Source organism: Solanum verrucosum, unplaced genomic scaffold (genome assembly GCF_900185275.1).
Source record: "Solanum verrucosum unplaced genomic scaffold, falcon-dt-bn FXZP01000253.1, whole genome shotgun sequence".
NCBI classification, from domain to species: domain Eukaryota; kingdom Viridiplantae; phylum Streptophyta; class Magnoliopsida; order Solanales; family Solanaceae; genus Solanum; species Solanum verrucosum.
The window spans coordinates 2034806-2061300 of NW_026019984.1; the positions used below are offsets into that span (position 1 = coordinate 2034806).

At 30.6% G+C, this 26495-nt stretch overlaps 2 protein-coding genes across 2 annotated transcripts; both read left to right on the forward strand.

Annotated features, from left to right (window-relative positions):
* Nucleotides 1-10346: 10346 nt before the first annotated feature.
* LOC125818347 (flavonol sulfotransferase-like) lies at nucleotides 10347-11081 on the forward strand. The gene has a single exon (XM_049497873.1). It carries the CDS (start codon nucleotides 10347-10349, stop codon nucleotides 11079-11081), a length of 735 nt encoding a protein of 244 aa, XP_049353830.1.
* Nucleotides 11082-20033: 8952 nt separating this feature from the next.
* Nucleotides 20034-25576, forward strand: LOC125818348 (ABC transporter B family member 21-like). The gene is given in 12 exon segments (XM_049497874.1): nucleotides 20034-20177; nucleotides 21261-21315; nucleotides 21403-21578; nucleotides 21667-21888; nucleotides 21959-22197; nucleotides 22271-22796; nucleotides 22882-23155; nucleotides 23269-24080; nucleotides 24170-24433; nucleotides 24511-24771; nucleotides 24854-25150; nucleotides 25226-25576. Coding segments are annotated over 12 exon segments (3606 nt in total). The 5' UTR covers nucleotides 20034-20048.
* Nucleotides 25577-26495: the final 919 nt, after the last annotated feature.

Here is a 26495-nt window from a genome sequence, read left to right on the forward strand (position 1 = left end):
GCACCAATCTCCTAAGTTTGTTTACCAATTTTTCTTTGGACTTAATTATTCTATGAAATTAATGTTATTATAATAATATACATATTTTTTGTTGCTATACATAAAGGAAATTCGAGAGGGGATTATCTGGTGGAAATCTAATTCTTACTAATCAGATGAAAGTTATTTTAAAACATTTTTGCCTCATATACAAATACACAAGGAACCTCAAGTCTTTGACAACAATCTTAGAATGTTTCTAACCTTAGCTTGAAACAAAATTACAATTCTAAAAATATTTTGAACCTCAACAATGTTTTTAAGAAATCAATTAATTCACATGACTTTAACATTTTTTCCCAAAGACAAAAATATTTATTATAATTCACACCAAAATAATTGCACACACAATATTCCATATCTTCAAAACTTCAAAATTAATTTAACAAGTACATTTTATTTATCATTATTAATTCCTTGTTAACCACCAATTCATTTTCCATCATATTCTGATATCTCTTTAGTTTTTTTATTTGTCATTTTTTTAGAATTATATAAAACTAAAAATACTTAGTTAAACAAAAATAAGACTTGTACAATGAGTAGTAACTTGATTATGTGTTGTCTCCATTTAATATATGATCTCACTTCTACCTGCTTGATTCCTAGGGTTAGGAAAAAACTTTCCATATGCAAGGAAATTGAGATTCTCATGACTCTTTTCCTTGTGAGCCTTATACTGCGTTAAAAATAACTTTTAGCAGCAATAAATATATACATTAACAAAAAGTGTTAAAATCTTTATCTGCATTAGTTAATTGTTATTGGATCAATTATTGCTATAGTCTTTAGAGACATTTACAAAGAGTGCTAATTGCCGCGAAAAATACATATTTAGCGAAAATTAAACTATTACCACTAAAGATAATTTTTTATGTGATATTATTAGGACTTTGATTCCCTTTGATTTCCTTTCCTTAATTATTTTGATATATCAACCTCTATCAAAGTGACTAGTACATTTATTTTGTCTCTACAAGGAGGAACGTACAATGTTTTAGTGAAAATACTGCTCAATTACTGCTAGATACCACCATAGTATATAATAGATGTAGAAGCAGTGGTTCAGTGAATAGAACAAAGGGGTAGTCGGGTAAATAGTTTGGGTCGTGAGTTCAATCGTGATAAATATTTGAAAAACTTACCTAAATACACATCTTATTTTACCATAATCTCTAAAATTCTTTACCATTTTAAAAAAATTCAAAAATTTCCTCTCGGATTAATCACTTGCCTCTCGCTGGTACATCTCTATCTACCTCTCGGATACATTCCTCCCCTCTCTAATACATCCCTTCCCTCACGAATACATCCCTCATCTCTCTGATACATTCCTATCCAATGTATGTGGATGTCCTATCCCCTCACAGATACATCTCTCGGATTCATCTCTCTCCGATGTATTTGGATGTCTATTGATGTATTCAGAAGTCCAGTGATGCATTCGAAAGTCCGGTGATGTATCCGGATTCCATAAATTTTAAGGGATTCTTGTAATTTATAAATAGTAGGGAAATAATGTAATTAATACTTAACACTATGTGATTTATGTAAACTTTATTAAATATATTGAGTTGGATCCAATTTGGGTAAATACTTTGCCTAATGGGTCCAATTTGGGTAAAAAATTATGTCATTTGATTGGGGGTACGAGAATCATACCAACTAATATTCAATATAAAATTTGTATTTATATATTTAAAATAAAATTCACATTATTAAGAAACTAAATAAAATTTCTATAAATCATAATAGTTAACGATTCAAAAGATTTAGAAAATATTTGAAAAGATCGTGATCCAAAATTAATTATGTTTAGACTCTTCAACTAATAATTAGAACATATAAATTGAAAAATCATTGATATGTATTCCTTTCCTGATTGGATCCTATGCGGTTCAATACTAAATTAGTTGAACTTAATATAAATATCAAACGTCGAATAAAAAATAGATGGGTTAAGAAAGTGCGCACAGCTTGTTTTAATAAAATAAATTGTATTTAATGTGGTTAATTTATTACTTAATTACAAGTATATCTAATCCTAAACAAAAATCCGTTTAATATTTTTTCACATTTTAAATTTTAATTGAAAATAACTAACAAACACACATTTGTTGACACCCAATTTTGACCCTCCCCGATAATCATTAATTTTTGAGTTTCTTAAATCCAAACGATTTGAAATAACTGACTTTATAAAATTCAAAATATTTTTCAAGTCATTTTAAGTAATTTTGTCATTTTTAAAAAAAAATAATAAATGTGTTATTTTATATAATTATGTGCTAATTAGTATATTTTATGAATGTTCGAAAATTGTCTTGAAAATATTTTAGTTTTGTTTAAATATTTGGTAATTTAGTTTAATCAATTAATAGCTTATATTTAGAGTTAATTAGTTTATAATTAAGTTAGTTATTTTTATTTGTTAACATTATGAAGCTCATTAATTAATTATATTAATTCGTCATATTTAAGTCTTAACCAAATTTACTAGGGAAATTCAATTTGGTCAAATCATAATTCATTTGGCTATATAAAAAAGACTAAGTTGGGCCATTCACTTAGAGTTTCCTACCAGCAGCCCACCATAATTCCCCAACCCAGCCCATTATCCATACATAAACCCACTAAAACAATAGCATACAACAACAAACAACAATACGTATAACACCAAACCGACCCCACCCATATACCTTCCATTCTTCTTCTTCTTCTTCTTCTTCTTCCAGTATAGTCCAGAACATTAATATCAGCAGCTCAACAGCAGCATCACAATTCTAACAGCCTCGCGTGAACATTTCACCTGACCCTGTACGCGCCTCACGCGAGGGCGAGTTCACGGAACTCCGCAATAGTACACGGCGTCTTCACGAAAAGCAAAATGTTTGCCCATAAATTTATTATCGTCTGTCTGAACAAACAGTACACTCATTCAATTATTGAGCAGAGCGCGCAACCGCGCTTCAGTCCTTATAGCTGGGGGATGAGGCCACGTCGAGCATAAGGACATTGGAATCGATCCAGTCGTCCATCGCCCTTTCTTTATCCGGAATGGGACGAAACTTCAGGAAAAGGTGGTCGTCTCAAATTGGTGAAAGGTATTTGGGGTTTGAATTTTCGTAATAGGCCTTGTTTCTGCCCATTTTCCATCTCCCTCCTCCCCGAAATTTACCCTAATTTTCCCTATATAATCATCTCCTCTGTTCATATTCAAGGGGGGGATTTTTTTCGGTTGGAAAAAATTGAGAGTCAAAAAGGGCATTTCTTAAGTGAACAAAAATTTCAGTCTCTTCTTAGCGTTCTCTTTCTGGTCGGTGAAAATTTTGCCGGGATCCTCGGAGTTCTCCGGAGTCGTCGGTGAAGTCTCGCTATCTTCTGCTCACTGTTGTCCCGGTTGCTGCCCCAAAAAAGGTGACTCTTCCCCCATACTATTCTTTGTCGTCTCTTATTTTGTCACGGTGTTCCTAGCATAATAAGATCGGCATTTGTTTGTGGTGTTACTGTTCCTTATTGTCAAATATTGATTGCCTGCTTGTATTGCATATATGTTATTAAATGTTGTCCATGAGCTAGTTTTGGTGTCGGATTAAGTCTTTTGTCATCCTGTATCTGGTGTTGATGATGCTCTGTTGTATTATTTGAGTTTGTTTCGTTACTCGAATGTTGTTGAACCCATGCTATCTCGTCTATTCTGATGTTAAACAGTAGGGGTACTACATTTTAGTTCGTTCTGTTTGATGTCGTTACTCATGTGAGCCTAGGAGTTTCAAATCGATGTATATGCGGAGGATGTCTGTGATGCTAGCTTTTATTTATTTATATCTTAGTGATCTCATTCTCTCTTTCTCATGTCATTGTTTGAGAACGAACTAGTGGGTATTCTAATATGATTGTTGTTTAGTATTTGACCTTTCGTGTGTGTTTATCCTTTGTCTTATGTTATTGGTATTATCGAGTTAGCTCCGGGTCAGGATTCATGCTCGGTTTTAATATAGTTTTGCCCTCTCGCTATCTGGATCTCAGTAAAAAATGCTCATATTTGCAAGTTGAGTCAGTATAAAATTTGAGTCCCTTGTTCCTTCTTTCATTTTTCAGTTTTGTTAGGGCTTAGTATTCAAGGTCATTTGAAATGTGCTGTCTTTGGTGTTAACCTCTCATCGTGTGTCTTGGAGTATTCGCCCCCCTCCCTATGTATTCCTTATGGTTTTGGTGTGTCGTATTTATAGCTTCCGTTTTGAAACAAATGAGGTCCCTTTATGTTTGTTTGCTTTATAGTAAGTGTGTAAAGCTGAAGTCTCGTAAACCATTGATGAAGTTGTGTTATTATTAAGTTCTATTATTTCTCCTAGTCAAAATGCATATTTTGTCTAATTTACTTCTTGCCTTCCTGTAGGTTATTAAGTATTCATTTAATGACAGCAAATAACTCATATGGGTTTGAGTATTTCGTACATTTCACTATATTTCAAGCATGCTATATTATGGGATGTTATGTAGTATACCTTGCTGATATTTGTCTAATATTGCCTTTAGAATAATTAGATGTGGGGTGTCTTCCTAGTAGGATAGACAGTGGTACTACTTTGTTGCTTAACTCAAATAAAAATGTGATTTCTTCTTGTCGAATGTGTGCTTCCTTTTCCTTTCTGAATTTTGTGTTTATTTGGAAAATTGTCAAAGTTCATTGGCAATAGCTTTTCTTGTGTTCTGAATCATTTAGTTTGTTTGTTATGAATAAAAACTCACATTTTTTATTGTTTCCCTTATCTCGTATGCTAATGTGGTCTTTTCTTTCGTGTGTTGTGATTGTCTCCGAGTCCTCTTGGGCTCCTATTTTCTTCCCCTCATGTTCCGGATGGGCCATCAGGCCCTCATATCCCCATCTTCCTTGAGTTAGCCTGCGGAAAGTCGATGAACAGGTCAAAAATCAAAGACACAACACATGCTGAAAAATTGAGATACATTTCAAAATATCAAAGGCAAAAAATGAGTCCAAAAGCTTTAGACAATTTCAGTAGGCCCAAATAATGGCCAGCAGCAAAAGTATTGATTGAGCATGCCCAAAATCATGTTTTGGGCATTTTTAATTTTAGGACAGGTTTTGAATTTGGGCCAAAGGCCCAAACTTGACATTCTCTCCCTTTTCCTCCTTATTTCTTTGTTATTGAACTAACACTTTATTTGATTACGGTTTAATTTAATTAAAGTAAAAATTAGGCAAATGACATAGTATAAGAAAGAAATTACTTCATTTCCCTACTCTTTCATTAATTACCAAAAATCCCTTTTTTTAGTGTTTTTCGGATACATAATATAGCAGTGTGGATACTTTAATTAATAACGGGCGGATACTTAAATTATTAAGTTGTTAATAGCACAGATACTTAATTAACAGGCGGATGCATAATATAGTAGCGCATATATTTTAATTAATAATGGGCGGATACTTAAATTATTAAGTTGTTAGCAGCACGGATACTTAATTAACGGCAGATGCATAATATAGTAGCGTGGATACTTTAATTAATAACGAGCGGATACTTAAACTAATAAAGTATCCGGTTAAGTTGAATTGGGGGAAAATAAGGAATTTTTGTATTTTAGTAAAAGAGTAGGGAAATATTGAGAATAGGTAAAGAAGTGTTGTGTATTTAAGTAATTTTTCCTTAATTAAATTCTCATGGATAGCCATTTCATTTTTTTTTATCATATTCAAATCAAAGATTTATATTTCATACCTAGCTCTATTTCTATTAGTCTTGTCACTTAAACTATTCCCTTTTAAAAAATTCCCCTTTAGTTCAATCCCCCTTAAGATAAATAAAATGATAAAAATAATAATAGTAATAAAAAATAAGTTAAAATTAATGAGCTCTTTTTACTTAATTTAAGTTTTAAAAAATAAAATAAAAGATAATTAGTTAAAATAAATGAGTTCTTTTACTTTGTTAAACTTTCAAAATTAGTCAAAGTCGTGAGTTCTTTACTTGGTTAAATTCTAAAAATAATTAGTTAAAATAAAATGAATTCTTTTACTTAAGTTAAAATTTCAAAATTAGTCAAAATCATTTTGGTCAAATCGCCAGTCAACTGCGAGTTAGCAGGCATTCCGAGGGCCTAACACCTTCTCGGAATGTACATTGAACTTTGAACCCTTTTATTTTCAATGGATTTTATCTGTTTAAATCTTTTGAAAACCCTTTAATTTTTTCTTGATTTTCATTAAAAATTAAGTGGCGGCTCTGTTCTTTTGGAAATTCGATTTCTCTTAAACCATAAGTTTAATAGATTTTTTCAAAAACTTAGTCAGTTTTCTTTTATCTATATTTTCCTAATAAAACAACATTAAAATATTTAAAATTAAATTTTGTGGTGCTGCCATGTGACACTTTTTCTTCTCCTATTATATATAGATAGATTTGACATGTGCAAGAAGCGTTGACCTCATGCATGAGTTTTTATTCCCTTTGTTTTTTTTAGTTGTCCAATTTTGACCTTTTTATTTGTCAGTTTTGACAAAACAAGAAAAGACAATATTTTTATCTGTTATATTCTCAATTTATTTTGAAAGTTAATGTTTTTGAAAGAGGTAGAACCTCTTTAATGAGTAAATTTATTTTGAAATTCTATCTATTAATATGGGTAAAATGATAAACTCACTATATCAATTTCTACCTTTGTCCAATTTTAATTGTTATAGTTTCCCTTTTTGGAGTCAAACGATAATAATTTTGACTAACATTTTATGATGTATTTTTTCATTATATTGATATGCCAAAAAATTGGAATTTATAGTACTTTTATATAGTTTTTGAATATCTGTTTTTTTTTTGTTTAAAATATCTAATTAATGTATTCTAATTTAACTTTGAAAATTAGTCAAATCGATTTTCGAAAAACGAAACATAACAATTAAAAGTGGATAAAGGAAATATTATTTTCTTAATAAATGTGCCAAGTTATAAATGGATAAATAAATAGAACCGGAAAGAGTATTAATTAATGAAAGATCACGCTTTCACACGTTATGTCATTGACATAATTTTGATACAATTAAAATGTACATGTTTAGAATTTTCATAAAGATTCTATAGATTATAATAGTTAACAATTAAATATAGTTTTAAAAATTGATCTAAAAAAATTGTTTTTGAATTCTCAAATAATAACCAGGACATATAAATCAAATCATATCCACATCAATGATGCAAATTTTAATAAAGTATTTACATGTAATGCTGTTAATTATTTAATTATATGATCCATGTGCAAGAAGAGTTGACTTCACGTACAAGATGTTCTCCTACTGAAAAGAATATCGTTGGTACATGTGGATAATTGTTACGATCTAAACGATTGAGTCGTGTGGACACCTACTTTATTTTTTAAATAGGAGAATTTTTACTATTTACGAACTTAAAATTAAACTCAAATCATCACTTATTTAATTAAGAATAAAGCTATAATTTATCAACTTAGTAAATTACATGGTCTTTGAAAAACATTCGAATTTCTGTTTAGGAACTAGTCTAAACAGGTAAAAAAATTTTAAGAGAGTATAACATTTTTTTTTTATAATTATGTATTCGATATTTATATTGTAATTTGATGAAATTTGAATCCACATATTGCTGAAAACACTTTTTTTGGGTAGAGCTCTAATAGGAATTTTTTTTAATTCCTAGAAGTAAAAATATGATATACCTGATTAAAAGTGTAAAAATCTAAATCATTCCATCACAATTTATACTAATTCTCGATATAATTAATTATTTTCCAAATATTAGATTACTTATTGATAACCGTTTTTTAAAAAAAATAATTTAAGCCATTACCAAAGTTGTGAATCCTTAATGTGAGGGGTTAGGCTTGACTCTGACTATGTTATTCATTAAAAAAAAAAAGAGGCGTTGGTTACTAGTTATAATCAATTTCAATAATATCTTCTATTACTAAATTGGGAGTCCATATAGATTTCCTTTTTCTGTTGTAAATGAAAAATAATAATTCAAAAATTGGGATAAAATGAAATTATTAAATAATTTCTATCTTCCTCCACGTTGCTGAATCTTTAATTGAACACTATAATTAAATCCTAATTAATAGGATCCTAAGATCTCGTTTCATATCCTTGACGACATAATTTAAGTTTTAAATATATTGAAAAGAAATTATGGACCAACGACCCCTATCCTTGTAAAACCTCGGAACCTAGTAGTCTAAGCAAGGGACAAAGTAAGAGGTCACAAGCTAAGATGTGAGTCTGGGAACCCTTCACAAAGGCGTAGACAAACCGTGAAGGGCACCACGAGACGTGGTGTTGCCGTGGTGGCTCACAGAACCCAGCAAAGAAATGCTTCCCTCCCACGAGCACCCAAACGGCTCATGAAGAGGTCAACGAGCTGTGGTGATGGTCGTGAAGGGGAGGCAGTAGCTAAGCAATAGGAATTATAATCTCAAAAATTGTGTTAACTTTTGCGGTACCTCCACATTTATCCCAACTTTTATGCCTTATTAGGAGGAATTAGTCCATGATAGGTGTGATCATCCAAGTGGGGATCTTGGTGGGTGGGAAGGTGTTCAACCAAAGTTTTTTGGTTAAAATTTACAATGTATATATAAAGTATTTTTTTTATTTTTTATGTAGATATATAGATTTGAATCTCCTAAACACAAGACTACAGGTTGATTAGTGGTTTAGGCAATTGAAATTCACTTTGAGGTTTCAAACTCAAATCTCAAGCACTGCATTTAATTTTTTACACCCTTTCATTACGACCCCAAATTTGAATCGTGACAGTTTTCAATATATTAATTTTGAACATAGAAATAATAGATTCGACTCCTCTCCATTAACTTTTTAGCCCTCTTCAATTATCTATCAGTTTATTTTTATTAGAATTGAATTGGTAATAGTTGACTTGAATATTTTTTCTGTATCGTTAGACACATGATTAATTATTTTTAGTGTACTGTTATCAAATCGAAGATGACATGAAGAGCACTACATGAAATCCCAACCAGTTTTGAATTAAAAAAATTAAGTGAAAATATGATCATGCATGTTGGTGATCTTATTTCAATCATGATTTAAAGTATATATATATATATATATATAGTAACATTGTTGGACATGATAGTGATATGAATGATTTAAACTAAACAATTCCACCACTCAAATTCCATGAGAATAAATAAATCTATATAATTCCAAAGTTGATAGAGAAGTGTAAGTTCTTGATTGTAATAAGAATAAGAGTTTATTTGGTATTACCGCTAAAAATTGCTTACTTTTATAAATACTTTTTAAAAATAGCTTTTCAAAAACGTATTTAAAAAATAATAATTTGTGTTTGATTAATTAATTCGAAAAGTGTTTTTGATACGCCGAATGTGTTTGACTATTTTTTTTTAAAAAAATAAAATAATTTTGAGAATCAAATTACGAAAAAGGACAAGGGTCAATGCACTTTTAATATTAAAATTATTTTAAATATCGATTATAAATTTTTAATTAAATTAAAATGTACATATTCAAATTTTCAATCAATATTATACATAGATGAATAAAAAAATAAATTAAATATTGATATAATATTAACATGATTATTTAAATATAATTAAAAATATCAATCAACATAACTTTAAATATCATTTCACCAATTAAATCACAACATACAAAAAACTCATCACAAAAATAAATAAATATAGGAGATATAATGGTATATATATATTTATATATTGTTGAGATATTTTGATCTTGTAATAAATAATTTTTTACTTCTGCTTTTTTTAAGAAACAAAATTTTTTAACTTTGTTTCAACAATAGAAAAACTGCTTCTACTTTTATCTAAAAAAAGTATCACCGATTAGCCAAACACATAAAAAAAATTTCAAAATAAATGCTTTTAGCCTTGAAACAACAATGCCAAACATGCTCTAAATATAATTCTAAAGTTAAGAAATTTTTTTCTTATATATGTACCAAAATTTGGAGTTGTTTTCCTATCAATTAATTCTTTTAAAAGTTTCTTGAATTCCTCCCTTCACCAAAAAAAGAAAAAAAATGTCACTGAACATGAAATACAAAGAGATAATTTCATCCCTCCCTAGAAGAGAAGTATCTCAAAATTTTAGTTCTTTTGATTACTATCAATACAAAGGCTTTTGGTTCCCTTTAGCCTTTTTAGAATCAATTTTATGTGTGGAAGAAAATTTCAAAGCACAACCTTCTAATATTTTTCTTTGTGGTGCTCTAAAAACAGGCACCACTTGGCTTAAATCTTTGGTCTTTTCTATTATGACAAGACATCATTTTGATGACTCCAAAAATCCTATACTCACAAAACTTCCTCATGATTGTATACCAACTTTAGAAATTGATTGTGACATCAATTTTACTTCTCTTGATGATACTAAGTTCCCATTATTAGGCACACATCTTCCATACACTTGTTTGCCACAATCTATAATAGATTCAAAGTGTAAGATCATTTACATATGTAGAGAACCAAAAGACACATTTGTTTCAACATGGCATTACGTTAAAAAGCTTGAAGAAACCATCTCTCAATTCAAAGATAACCCTATCACACTCGAACAAGAAATTGAGTGGTTTCTTGAAGGGAAATCCGCGTATGGACCTTATTGGGATCACGTGTCTGAATATCGAAAAGCAAGTAAGGATCATCATGGAATGAATGAAATTTTCTTTTTAAAATACGAGGACTTGAGGAATGATACATTGAGTTATGTGAAGAAATTGGCAGAGTTTATGGGGAAACCATTTTCAAAAGAGGAAGAGGATCAATTTGTACCTGAAAAAATAGTGGCAACTTGTGAATTTGGAAATTTGAGCAATTTAGAGGTGAATAAGAGTGGATCGCATAATCCAAAATCTGGGATAAAAGTTAATAATAATGCGTTTTTTCGTAAAGGGGAGATTGGAGATTGGAAAAATCTTTTGAGTGAAGATATGGCAAAATCAATTGACAACATAACTAAGGAAAAATTTCAATCTTTAATTTGGGATTGAATTTTTGAATTTTACAACTTTAATATTACTTTTACTTCATTCAAATTTATCATGTAATTTTTTCTTTATTTTCTTCTTGGGGTTCTATTATGTCATTTCATTGATATGTCTATTTTATTATGGTTTGCAATTAAAATGGTTTTTCTTCACCAATCTCCTAAGTTTGTTTACCAATTTTTCATTGGACATAATTATTCTATGAAATTAATGTTATTATAATAATATACATATTTTTTGTTGCTATACATAAAAGAAATTCGAGAGGAGATTATCTGGTGGAAATCTAATTCTTGCTAATCAGATGAAAGTTATTTTAAAACATTTTTGCCTCATATACAAATACACAAGGAACCTCAGTCTTTGACAACAATCTTAGAATGTTTCTAACCTTAGCTTGAAACAAAATTACAATTCTAAAATTATTTTGAACCTCAACAATGTTTTTAAGAAATCAATTAATTCACATGACTTTGACATTTTTTCCCAAAGACAAAAATATTTATTATAATTCACACCAAAATAATTGCACACACAATATTCCATATCTTTAAAACTTCAAAATTAATTTAACAAGTACATTTTATTTATCATTATTAATTCCTTGTTAACCACCAATTCATTTTCCATCATATTCTGATATCTTTTTAGTTTTTTTATTTGTCATTTTTTTAGAATTATATAAAACTAAAAATACTTAGTATTTAAACAAAAATAAGACTTGTACAATAAGTAATAACTTGATTATGTGTTGTCTCCATTTAATATATGATCTCACTTCTACCTGCTTGATTCCTAGGGTTAGGAAAAAACTTTCCCTATGCAAGGAAATTGAGATTCTCATGACTCTTTTCCTTGTGAGCCTTGTACTGCGTTAAAAATAACTTTTAGCAGCAATAAATATATACATTAACAAAAAGTGTTAAAATCTTTATCTGCATTAGTTAATTGTTATTGGATCAATTATTGCTATAGTCTTTAGAGACATTTACAAAGAGTGCTAATTGCCGTGGAAAATACATATTTAGCGGAAATTAAACTATTACCACTAAAGATAATTTTTATGTGATATTATTAGGACTTTGATTTCTTTTCCTTAATTATTTTGATATATCAACCTCTATCAAAGTGACTAGTACATTTATTTTGTCTCTACAAGGAGGAACATACAATGTTTTAGTGAAAAGACTGCTCAATTACTGCTAGATACCACCATAGTATATAATAGATGTAGAAGCAGTTGTTCAGTGAATAGAACAAAGGAGTAGTCGGGTAAATAGTTTGAGTTCAATCGTGATAAATATTTGAAAAAATGACCTAAATACACATCTTATTTTATTATAATTTCAAAAATTCTTTACCATTTAAAAAAAATCGAAAATTTCCTCTCGGCTACATCACTTGCCTCTCGCTGGTACATCTCTAACTACCTCTCAGATACATTCCTCTCCTCTCTGATACATCCCTTCCCTCACGAATACATCCCTCATCTCTCTGATACATTCCTATCCAATGTATCTGGATGTCCTATCCCCTCACAGATACATCTCTCAGATTCATCTCTCTCCGATGTATTTGGATGACTATTGATGTATCCAAAAGTCCAGTGATGCATTCGAAAGTCCGGTGATGTATCCAGATTCCATAAATTTTAAGGGATTCTTGTAATTTAGAAATAGTAGGGAAATAATGTAATTAACACTTAACACTATGTGATTTATGTAAATTATATTAAATATATTGGGTTGGATCCAATTTGGGTAAATACTTTGCCTAATGGGTCCAATTTGGGTAAAAAATTATGTCATTTGATTGGGGGTACGAGAATCAAACCAACTAATATTCGATATAAAGTTTATATTTATATATTTAAAATAAAATTCACATTATTAAGAAACTATATAAAATTTCTATAAATTATAATAGTTAACAATTCAAAAGATTTAGAAAATATTTGAAAAGATCGTGATCCAAAATTAATTATTTTTACAATCTTCAACTAATAATTAGAACATATAAATTGAAAAATCATTGATATGGATTCCTTTCCTGATTGGATCATATGCGGTTCAATACTAAATTAGTTGAACTTAATATAAATATCAAACGTCGAATAAAAAATAGATGGGTTAAGAAAGTGCGCGCACCTTGTTTTTTTATTTAATGCGGTTAATTTATTACTTAAATATTTGACATGTGCAAGAAGCGTTGACCTCACGTGCAGGAATTTTTATTCCCTTTGTTTTTTTTACTTGTCCAATATTGACCTTTTTATTTGTCAGTTTTGACAAAACAAGAAAAGACAATATTTTTATCTGTTATATTCTCAATTTATTTTGAAAGTTAATGTTTTTGAAAGAGGTAGAATCTCTTTAATGAGAAAATTTATTTTGAAATTCTATCTATTAATATGGGTAAAATGATAAACTCACTATATCAATTTCTACCTTTGTCCAATTTTAATTGTTATAGTTCCCTTTTTGGAGTCAAACGATAATAATTTTGACTAACATTTTATGATGTATTTTTTCATTATATTGATATGCCAAAAATTGGAATTTATAGTACTTTTATATAGTTTTTGAATATCTATTTTTTTTTAAATTTAAAATATCTAATTAATGTAATCTAATTTAACTTTGGAAATTAGTTAAATCGACTTTCGAAAAGCGAAACATAACAATTAAAAGTGGATAAAGAGAATTTTATTTTTTTAACAAATATTTCAAGTTAAAAATGAATAAATAAATAGAAACGAAAAGAGTATTAATTAATGATAGATCACGCTTTCACAGGTTATGTCATAGACATAATTTTGATACAATTAAAATGTACATGTGTAGAATTTTCATAAAGATTCTATAGATTATAATAGTTAACAATTAAATATAGTTAAAAAAATGATGCAAATTTTAATAAAGTATTTACATGTGATGCTGTTCATTAATTAGTTAATTAATTAATTATATGATCGATGTGCAAGAAGAGTTGACTTCATGTACAAGATATTCTCCTACTGAAAAGAATATTGTTGGTACATGTGGATAATTGTTACGATCTAACCGATTGAGTCGTGTGGACATCTACTTTATTTTTTAAATAGGAGAATCTTTATTATTTACCGAATTAAAATAAACTTGAATCATCACTTGTTTAATTAAGAATAAAAGCTATAATTTATCAACTTAGTAAATTACATGGTCATTGAAAAATATTTGAATTCTTGTTTAGGAACTAGTCTAAACATGTATAAAATTTTTTAATAGAGTATAATATTCTTTTTTTTCTTTTTATAATCATGTATTGGATATTTATATTGTAATTGGACGAAATTTGAATCCACACATTGCTGAAAACATTTTTTGGTAGAGCACTAATATGAATTTTTTTTTAATTCCTAGAAGTAAAAATTTGATATCCCTGATTAAAAGTGTAAAAATTCAAATCATTCCACCACAATTCATACTAATTCTCGATATAATTAATTATTTTTCCAAATATTAGATTACTTATTGATAACCGTTTTTTTAAAAAAAAAATTAAGCCATTACCAAAGTTGTGAACCCTTGATGTGAGGGGTTAGGCTTGACTCTTGACTATGTCTATTCATTAAAAGAAAAAAAAGGCGTTGGTTACTAATTATAATCAATTTCAATAATATCTTCTATTAATAAATTGGGAGTCCATATAGATTTCCTTTTTCTCTTGTAAATGAAAAATAATAATTCAAAAATTGGGATAAAATAAAATTATTAAATAATTTCTATCTTCCTCCACGTTGCTGAATCTTTAATTGGACACTATAATTAAGTCCTAATTAATAGGATCCTAAGATCTCGTTTCATATCTTTGACGACATAATTTAAGTTTTAAATATATTGAAAAGAAATTATACAAATTTTGAGTAGTTCTTTTGGCAAAAAATTAATAATATTTCTTGATAATTGATATGGTCCTATGTAGGGCATAAATATTGGAAAATCGAACCAAATTGAACTAATTTGGTTCTTAGATTTTTTGGTTCAGTGCTTGTATTTTTTTATATCAGAAGTTCAGTTCTTGATTTGGTGTAATAGTCTCGAAACTTCGTGCACCAAAGAATCGAATTGACAAATATGATTTTTTAAGCATAATAAGTGTTCCATGATTACATCGATCCACCACTAGTGCTATGTTTATATATAGTGAAAATTAACTTACCTACCAATATGGATTGTGGTGTAGTGGTGAGACTATTTCGCCCTTAACCAGAGGTCTTGAGTTCGAGTCATAGATAAAGAGAAAATCATGTTAGAAGCGCCATCCCAAAATGAACCCAACAGAATGCGATCCAAATTAAGCCGGAGCTCTAATGTGGGCTCCGGACATAGGATAGGAAACAAAAAATTTTTTATCTTAGAGGTTTATTTTTTCATTTTTTATTGGTTTCCCACCTATTCCCTTTTGATATAAAGGCTTTAGCTTAAAGGCTTTTTATTTAAAACTACTAGATTCAAACAAAAATTTGAATCAAGTAGTTTTAAATAAAAAGATTTATCAAATGTATCAAAATGTCCTTTAATCTTATAATCTTAAAGATGACATGTGAAAAGTGGAACTTAAAAAGTTATTAAAAAAATGAAACGTTCTTTTTAAAGTAAATTTTAATTTTTTTTAGGATAAACAAATTAAAACGAATGAAATAATAATTAAGAACCAACAATTGACCAAAAAGGTAATCAAAATTGCTTCATATACAAAGAACTAATCAGAGATTAAAGAAATAATGACTAATAATTTATTTATAAACTAACTTAAAAGAGCAAAAAAATTGAAAACACAAAAAATTAGTAAAATATTCACATGTTTGACCAAGAAACCCATGATAAAAGAAAGACATGTAAAATGGGTAGATTGCAATTACAACAACATAAGTACATTGAATTTTAATGGTAAGAAATCACAATTAGAATTTTCATTTTGTTAGTGAGATTTTGATTTTCGTCCCCTTATAATTCCCCTCGACCCAATTAAAAATTTAAAAAATAAAAAAAAAATAAAAAATAAAAATAAAAATATATATATATGAATTGAATCTTTAGGGATTTTTGAAGTTCTTGAATTAAGTTTTCTAACGAGTTATATCAATATGTATAGTCAACACAAATTATTTTCAACAAAATGACCGCATGTTTGTAATGTATCGATAATTGTATATAGATGATGTATAACTATGTATCAGAGATGTATATATATCTATATACATTGTTAATATAATAAAGTATATATTACAAGCCAAATTTTTTTTCTGATCCCAACCAACTCAAACCACGTGTTCTATCTTTTTTTTTCCTGCCACATGTTGCTTCCTAATTCACCCACGTGTCTTGCTCTAAAGCTATTGTTATTAAATATTAAAGAAATGATCATTCTCTATATGTAAAATATTAAGTACTTACTATCCGTTCATTTTATGTGTGTTAGTTTGACAAAAAAAAAATTTAAAAATAAATAAGACTTTTTAACTTGCAATTAAGGAGTTACTGATTATAAATAGTGATTTTTTTTTTTAAAAAAAAACTAAACATAGAAGTAAGACACAACTTGAACCATGGGAAGTAATATATATATATATAGGTAACAATATAATTTGAAGAAAAAAAAACAATCTTGATTAGCAGCGTGCTTGTTGTTGAATTAATCAATTAGTTCGTACTTCATCTGTCCAGTTTTAGACGAACATCTTATTAAAAAAAATTATTCTATATTATTTGATAACTTACTAAATTAGGATAGAGTTAATCATTTTTTTTTTCTATTTTACTTCTACAACTAATATGATCTTTGGAAATTTAAACAAATTTTGAAGATCCACAATTTTTTTTTCAAGAGGCTAATTAATATGAACAAAGGGAAAAATAGTAAAATTGATCAATTTACTAATTATTTCTTAATCACCGTATAAAATAGAAAGTACCCATCTAATATGGGACGTAGAGAGTGTTAGGATCGAAATAATCCGGTGTCATGCGGAAGCTAGCAAAGCAAACCTCGAAAGACCATGAGTAAGAAGACAAACAAGAAATATACCAAAAGACACAAAGATTTAACGTGATTCAATTTATTGACCTACGTCCACAAAGAAGATGAGCAATCCACTATATAAATATGAGAGTACAAAATATAGAGAAAAACAACTTCGACCAATTCACTCGGAATACATGGGAGATTCACACAAGTAATAACATATCACTTGTGTCCCACAAATTATCCCCCTAACCAAAATTCTCAAAACCCCTAGGACTACATTGTGAATGTTGATTAAGTTAGAAGGAACAAACCTCTATTTATAGAGTCCTAAAAATTTTCCTACAAGAAAAGGACTAGCAAATCCTAAGCCTTTTCCTAAAGAAAAACCTATTTATGGTAAGAAACTCAGTGCAAATAAAACCCAACAAATCTCCCACTTAGCCTGAATTATTTCTAATAAAATAAATTTGTCCACCTTCTTCACATAATCTTCAACAACTTGCATCTCCTCTCCATAATCTCCTCCATCAATCTATGTCTCGACACAGAGAACTTCTCTGGAAAAGTTTCTCCAAAAAAAGCATTCATTACTGTCAAATAGGTTGCGACTAGAACTACACCCGCCAAGATGAACACCCAATTTTTAACCTGGCTCCATCATTGAACCATCGAACTATTGAACCTGGCTTCGTCATTGAATCTGGCTCTGATACCACTTGTTAGGACTGAATAAATTCGATGTCATACGGAAGCTAGCAAAGCAAACCTTGAAAGACCACAAGTAAGAAGACAAACGAGAAATATACCAAAAGACACAAAGATTTAACGTGGTTCGGTCAATTGACCTACATCCACTAAAGAGATGAACAATCCACTATATAAATATGAGAGTACAAAATACAGAGAAAAACAACCTCAACCAATTCACTCGAATACATGGGAGGTTCACACAAGTAATAACATATCACTTGTGTCCCACAAATTCCCCCCCTAACCAAAACTTTCAACACCCTGCGACTAGTAGATCCTAAACCTTTTTCAGAAAAATCTATTTATGGTAAGAATCTCAGGGCAAATAAAACCCAACAAAGAACTTATGAAGTGCTTTACTTCTCTTTGTTTGTCTTGGTGGCTTTCGAGCCAGATAAATTAAGAACTTCTTTTATTAGACTATCTTCAACTTGTATTGTAACTACTTATGAAAATTTTGTATGGTGCATGAGTTTAATATTTATTCACAAATTTATTTGTTAAATGGTATTAATTAAATGATATAAAATCATCTTATTAAGTGTAAAATAAATACTAGATAAATATTATTTATGTTTATAAATTTTAGGTGGCATTGATTAAATTTGTTTTACTCTGAAACAAATTATAAATATATATTTATATGATAGTAAATCATTTCATTTATTTTTTTTGCAAGTTTCATTGAGATGTTCATAATTAAAATATTTTCTATCAACAACTAATGATTTTTTATTGACATTCAAAATAATAAAGCTATCATTAAAGCTAGCTAAAGCAGGTCCTATAATTTCGAAAAGAATATATACTAATTAAATCAAATTTGAACAAAAAAGTAACTTTTAAATATTTTTTCAAAAATTCTCTTGCTGAAGTAGACACGCCAATGGAGATGAAGAAAAAATATTACATAAATATTTTCCCATACTTCTGTAAACAGGTACACAACTAACTAATATAATAAAATATAAACTGGCAAATACTATAACAGGCACATAACTAACTAATATAATATACATATTTTAAAAACAGGCACATAACTAACTAATATAATAAAAATATAAACTGGCAAATACTATAATAGGCACATAACTAACTTATATAATATACATATTTTAAAAACAGGCACATAACTAACTAATATAATAAAATATAAACTGGCAAATACAATAACAGGCACATAAGTAACTAATATAATATACATATTTTAAAAAGTAATAATTATATCACATGAAATGAGATAGAGAAACTATATACTAAATATTTCATCGTTCAATTTTATTTATCTGCAGTGGACTTTGCACATTCCTTGAGGAATACTAAATGAACTAATAAAATGTATATATTATCATAATATTCATATTGATTGGTGTATAGTTTTTAACAGATGTGATAAATCATTTGAAATGAGTAATTAATGCAAATGGTAAAAGGAATTTTTTTTTTGTCTTTATGTTAATATGCTAGAATAGTCAAGTAAAAGTGAAAATCTTAGTTACGCGGGAATTTATCTGTCAATTCTGCTTGACACACTTTCATCATCCCACCATCCACCCCTTTTCCATCATGTGACGAGCACGAAGAAAAGATATCACCCCCTTCGGATACGAACTCAGAGTATCCTTCCACACCAATCTAGGCAAATCGGAATAAGCTAGGGTCACGGTCTTAACATAACAATCTAGGACCACAAGATAGGGAGATAACCAATCAATACCCAATATCACATCTGAGTCAAGCATGTCAAGTAAAATTAGGTCTGCCCAAGTCTCACTATCCGATAATGTCACTACACACGCTCGATATACACACGATCTGCCACTAAAGAATCACCTATCGAGGTAGAGACATTAATAGATATTGCAAGGGACTCACATTTTACACTAATATTGCAAGGGTCAAACATATAATTATATTATTATATCAACTACAATTTTTATTTTTTATTTTTATAACAACCTAGAAAAATCTAAATCGTGCAAAGCATCTTCGTTTCATTATACCACTTAAATACATTCAACTATCACTTTTCAAATAAACATATCTCCATTCTTAGCTCAATAATTTTTTGTTAGAGAACCAAATATGTCTAATAACAACTATAGTGTTAAAAAGGAAAATGAAATTGAGAAAGAGAGAAGCATTAACATCATCAATACTATTCCATTTTACAAACTCTTTTCATTTGCTGATAATATTGATAAAATATTGATGTTTTTGGGAACAATAGGTGCTTTTGGGACTGGACTATGCCAAGTTATTGTGCCTCTCTTGTTTGGGAAATTGGTGGATGCATTTGGACTAAACCTAACTTCAGTTGTTCTTCAAGAAGTTTCCAAGGTAATAAATATATATATATATATTAGATGATTTATGATAGTCCTGAGTTTCTTATCATAATTGCTTTTTTCCTTTCAGGAAAAAGAAAAATATGTAATCTCTATATCTGACTAGTCCTTTTCTTGTAGGAAAAAAATTGTGTCTTTTTGGCATATTTCTTGTTTGTCTTCTTACTCATGACCTTTCGAAGTTTGCTTTGTTAGCTTCAGCATGACACCTAATATGTGGTTATAACATCCTTTTGTGAGACACATTATTTACTTGCATAAACTAGAACAGAACTTGAGGGCTATCTCACTTGGTGAGCTTCCTACCTTCTATCGTTGACGTAGATGGTGTATTTAAACCTCATAAAAAACGTAATGTGCCCTTCCTCTCTCCCTCGTCCTCCCTTGATATAAGCGAGAAAAATTCTATCTTATTAGTCAAGTGCAGTAGTTGTAATTAAAAAAATAATGTTAACTAGAAATAGAATGTGTTTCGAAAGGTGCCACACTTTTTATCTTGATATGAGCTACAAAGACCCTTTCTATCATATTAGTCAAACGCGTTATGCGGTAGTTGAAATAACAAAAAACAAAACGCTAGCTAGAAATAGAAAAGTGTTTCAAAACGAATAACAAGTGTTTTTCCTTGTGTGGATCCTATTTTAATGGGACTAGACGGGTAAATCCACCTATACATATGGTGTTAACTGTTATATGAGAGTTACGCCACGTATTGCTTGATATAAAACGGATAGTGAAATATTTTTGTTTTTTGTTGAATGTTTTTTCACCACTTGATAGACAACTTGTTTGATGGAATGCCTAGTAGAAATGTGTATGTGTAGAGAGTCCCACTTCCCTGCTTTAAGGCAGGGGCGGGTGCGGAGCTACACTTGCCCCTGCCAGTATTTTAGTTTTGTTTTATAGGTACATATGTATCAGTATTGACGTGTCTAGATATAAGTTGAAGATTTGCACAGTGGTTAAGGTGTTGCAAAAAATTTTTAAGTTTGCGTGTTGAATAGCGACATATTTATAATTTTTCATATTATATGAATCTTGTTTCCATTGTATGTTAAGCTATGTTGTTTTTCAGGTATCACTAAAACTTGTTTATTTGGCCATTGGTTCAGGTGTATCAGCAACGCTTCGTAAGTCTTAAAGAACTAAGCTAAATTTTGTTTGAAGTATGAATTAATAGCAAAAGTTGCTAAAAATTTGTGTTATTTGTTTGGTAGAGGTTTGTTGTTGGACACTAACTGCAGAGCGACAAGCTGCACGTCTAAGGGTGTTGTATTTAAAAAGTGTTCTGCGACAAGAAGTTAGTTTCTTTGATAAGGAAGTAAATACAGGTGAAGTTATTGGGAAAATGTCTGGTGACATTTTTATCATACAAGATGCTATGGGTGATAAGGTACGACGATGTATAAAATAGTTTGGGAAATATGTAACTAGTGTTATATATATGTATATTATGAATTCAAACTATTGGTTATGGTCAGGTGGGGAAGATGATAAGGTGCATAACAATGTTTATAGGAGCATTTTCTATTGCGTTCGCCAAGGGGTGGCTTCTAGAACTTGTTATGGTTTCACCTGTCGTTCCACTGATAATAGTTGTCGGTGTCATGTTCCTCCTCATGTCTAGACAGGCATCGCAGTCACACAAAGCTTATTCTAAGGCAGCCAATGTAGTTGAGCAAACACTCGGTTCGATCAGAACAGTAAGACTAACTTAATGTTTATTCGTTTATGTGTTTTAGTTAAATACTAAATCTCACTTTATGTCTATAGGTTGCATCATTCACAGGTGAAAAGCAGGCTTTCGAGGAGTATAACCAGTCCTTACAAAAGGCATACAAATCGGGTATACATGAAGGACTTGCAAATGGCTTAGGCTTCGGATTGTCCCAATTTATTCTCTTCTGCAATTATGCTTTGGCTTTCTGGTATGGTGGAAAGATGATCTTGGAGAAAGGTTATACAGGAGGTTCAGTGTTGACCATAACTCTAGCTGTGTTAAATGCTTCAATGTGAGTGTCGATGAATCTTCAAATATGTTTTAATGTGATGATCCATTATTTACATTTTATTTTTTTTTGGTAGGTCAATAGGTGAGGTTTCTCCTTGCTTTGCTGCATTTACAGCAGGGAAAGCTGCTGCGTACAAGATGTTTGAGACTATAAACAGAAATTCAGAGATTGATGTGTACAACAATAGTGGGATAATTTTGGACAACATCCGTGGAGATATAGAGTTAAAACATGTCTGTTTTAGCTATCCGAGTAGACCAACAGAGAAAATACTCAACGATTTTTCATTGTTAATCCCAAGTGGAAAGTCTACTGCTTTGGTTGGTGGAAGCGGAAGTGGAAAGTCCACAATTATTAGTTTAATTGAGAGATTCTATGATCCACAATCAGGTGAAATTTTTATAGACGGACGTAATCTCAAAGACTTTCAGGTTAAGTGGATTAGACAGAAAATTGCTCTAGTAAGTCAAGAACCTACTTTGTTTTCAACTAGCATCAAGGAAAATGTTGCATATGGGAAAGATGGAGCCACCAAAGAAGAAATTGAAGCAGCAATTGAGATTGCGAATGCATCTAAATTTATTAACAGACTACCCAAGGTTCGTGTGTAATTGTTTGATTATTTGATTAGAATATATGATGTACGTACGTAGATTATGTTCAATGGAATGAATTTTCCTGTAGGGAATAGAGACAAATGTCGGTGAACGTGGAACTCAACTCTCTGGTGGACAAAAGCAGAGAATAGCTATAGCAAGGGCAATTCTGAAAGACCCTCACATTTTACTTCTAGACGAGGCAACAAGTGCTCTAGATGCTGAATCAGAGAGTCTTGTCCAAGAAGCACTTGACAAAATTATGGTTGATAGAACAACCATAATAGTCGCGCATCGCTTAAGTACAGTGAGGAATGCTGATAATATTGCTGTCATTCATCGAGGCACAATTGTTGAGGAAGGTATAAACAAATGTGTATGAATTCTTCTACATATTTTCTCGAAGCACTGCTGAATGACTTGAGCTAATTACACACACACACATTTGAATGCTAACGCTCATCATACATCTCAGGTAAACACTTTGAGCTATTGAAAGATCCTGAGGGAGCATACTCGCAACTTATTCGCTTGCAGGAAGTAAATCAAGAAAAAGAGCAACTTTGCCTCAATGATTCACAACTTCTTTCTACTGAGTCAAGACCAGAATACAGTGAAAATTATGATACTACAGAAGTTAAAGGAATTCCTGAGACTATATTGCCAAAAAGTTCAGATGCTAATTTGAAAGTATCTAAAAATCTCGAAAAGGGTCATATTATTCGCCTTGCACATTTGAATAAGCCCGAGTTTCCTATTCTTCTTGTGGGAGCAGTAGTTGCAACAGTTTCTGGTTTCGTCCTCCCAGTTTCTGGTTTAATATTTTCCAACATACTTAAATCATTTTATGAGCCACCAGATGAACTAAAGAAAGATTCACAATTTTGGTCACTCATGATTGTGGTTCTTGGAACAATATTGCTGATTTCATCTCCACTAGAGACATTTATTTTTACCGTGGCTGGTTGTAAGTTGATCCAACGAATTAGATCGATGTGCTTTCAAAAGGCTGTCCACATGGAAATTGGTTGGTTTGATGAGCCAGAGAACTCCGTTGGAGTGATAGCCACAAAGCTCTCTACTGATGCAACTATTGTTCGAGTTCTAGTGGGGGATATATTGGCAAAAATAACTAAAGATCTTGCAGCTGCAATTATTGGGATTGTGATTGCTTTTCGAGCAAGTTGGTTATTGTCTCTTATTATCCTAGCCATGGTACCATTTATGATGGCCAGCATTTATGTTCAGAACAAGTTTGCTAAAGGATTTGGTACTGATGCAAAGTTTGTCAAGAAGCTAGCTAAGAAACCTTTATAACAATAAAAATGTCCGTCAGAAACCTTAGCTTATTCTTCTTTTCGTTTTTGTTATTGCAGAAGTATTAGAAAGCAAGTCGAGTAGTCAACGATGCCGTCAGTAATATAAGAACAGTTGTTTCATTTTGTGTAGAAGAGAAGGTGGTGGAGCTATATGAAAAGGAAAGTGATGTCCCAATAATGACCGCGACTAGAAAAGAGATGATTAGTGGTATCAGTTATGGTATTACGTCTTCATTCATTTTCCTTGTATATGCAGCAAGTGGCTACGCTGGCGCTCGCCTTGTAGATAATGGGACAATTTCAAATTCTGCTACTTTCCGTGTAAGTATTTACTTTACATGTTGCCTAATATTCTTGGGCAAGACAAATTAATAAGTCCGCCTCATATGTCCTCGCAGGTTTTCCTTGCTGTGTTTTTGACATCTCTAGTTATTTCTAGATCAACCTTTATGAATGATTTTACAAAAGCTAAGACTGCTGCTGCTTCAATATTTTCTATATTAGATAGAAATTCAAAGATAGATTCGAGTAAACAGGACGGTTTAACTTTAGACCAAAGCAAAGGAGATATCGAGTTTAAACAAGTATGCTTTGCATATCCAACGAGGCCAAACATCCAAGTTCTTAACGGCTTCAGCTTGACAATATCGAGTGGCCAGGTATACCTATATATATATATATATTATGAACATTGTGTATTTCATGAATCATGAACATTTACATTTGATTACGAACATACAGACAGTTGCTTTAGTTGGAGAAAGTGGCTGTGGAAAGTCTACAGTGATCTCACTCTTACAACGATATTATAATTTTGGTTCGGGTCAAATTATGCTTGATGGGATTGACATTCAAAATTTCAATTTGAAATGGCTAAGGCATCAAATGGGGCTTGTGAGCCAAGAACCAATTCTGTTCAACGACACAATCCGAGCCAATATAATGTATGGGAAGGAAGCTGGAGATGCAAGTGAAGCAGAATTAATAGCTGCAGCAAAATTGGCAAATGCACACAAGTTCATTTCTAGCTTACAGCAGGTTAGAAAATATTAATAATTCAATATAACGTAACGTATATGTAAGGTAAGAGGCTTACTTTTTGTGCTCGTTCAGGGGTATGATACCATGGTTGGGGAGCGAGGTGTTCAGCTTTCAGGTGGTCAGAAACAACGTATCGCCATTGCACGAGCTATTTTGAAGAATCCCATAATATTATTACTGGATGAAGCCACCAGTGCACTTGATGCAGAATCTGAAAGGATGGTCCAAATGGCATTAGAACAAATAATGGTCAATAGAACTGCGATTATAATAGCACACAGATTATCAACAATTAAGGAAGCAGAGGTAGTTTGTGTTTTGAAAAATGGAGTCGTTGCAGAGGAAGGAAACCATGATACTCTTCTGAGTAATGAAAACGGTCACTATACCTCTCTTATTAAACATCATATGGGGTATAAATAATTTCATTTTCTGTTCATTCTTAATATGTACTACGGAAAATATCCTTCGTCTCCATCTAACTTGCTCCTCTGTTTACATTTTCCTTATTTTGTACCTTTCATGAAATATAAGATTAGCTGCGACAACTTTACTATCACAATGAAAGACAACTGGTAACTGCAACTCAACATTCAATTCCTTGAAAAACCAATTCGTTAGGGTTTTGTCCTGATTTATCAAACCATGTTTGAGTTTTACGCTTTTATGAAAGGAAAGTTGAAGCATTATGGAGTAATTTGTTTTACTTTTCCGGAGAGGAAAATATAATTAATTCTCTTCAATATTTGGTTATTCTTTACTTAGAGGAAAAGTTGGGGAATCTATACTTATTTTCATAGCAAAATACAATAGGCGTAATACATATATTGGACCCTAAACTTGACTTCAAATTTTAACTTTGACCTCCAACTTTCATAGTGCACAAACAAGCACTTTAACTATTCAACCTTTTAATAAATAAACACGCGATTTTTGGAGCAAAGAGCGTGAAATGCAAACGCTTCCACGTGTATTAGTGAGCCACTCAATGGCTGCCAACTAATTAAACACTTTACACGTGCATTTTTGAACTAAAAAAAAATAAAATTAATTAAGGGTAGAGTTGTCATTTCAGCATTTTTTTTTACTGTTGTGTGCCTCAAAAATTACTTCTAACTCGCGTAAAATGCGTGCACATCACGCGTTTTGCCAGGTAAGACACGCGTGTTTATTTATTAAAAGGTTGGATAGTTAAAGTGTCTATTTGTGCACTTTGAAAGTTGGAGGTCAAAGTTAAAATTTGAAGCCAAGTTTAAGGTCCAATATGTGTATTATGCCAATACAATAAGGAGTTTTGTTTATGGGGAGTTTCGTTGAGTTATGTCATAATTGCAAGTAACCA

What these genes read in the sequence shown, in the direction of transcription:
- LOC125818347 (XM_049497873.1), top strand. Translation starts at nt 10,347, where the DNA reads ATGACAAGACATCATTTTGATGACTCCAAAAATCCTATACTCACAAAA.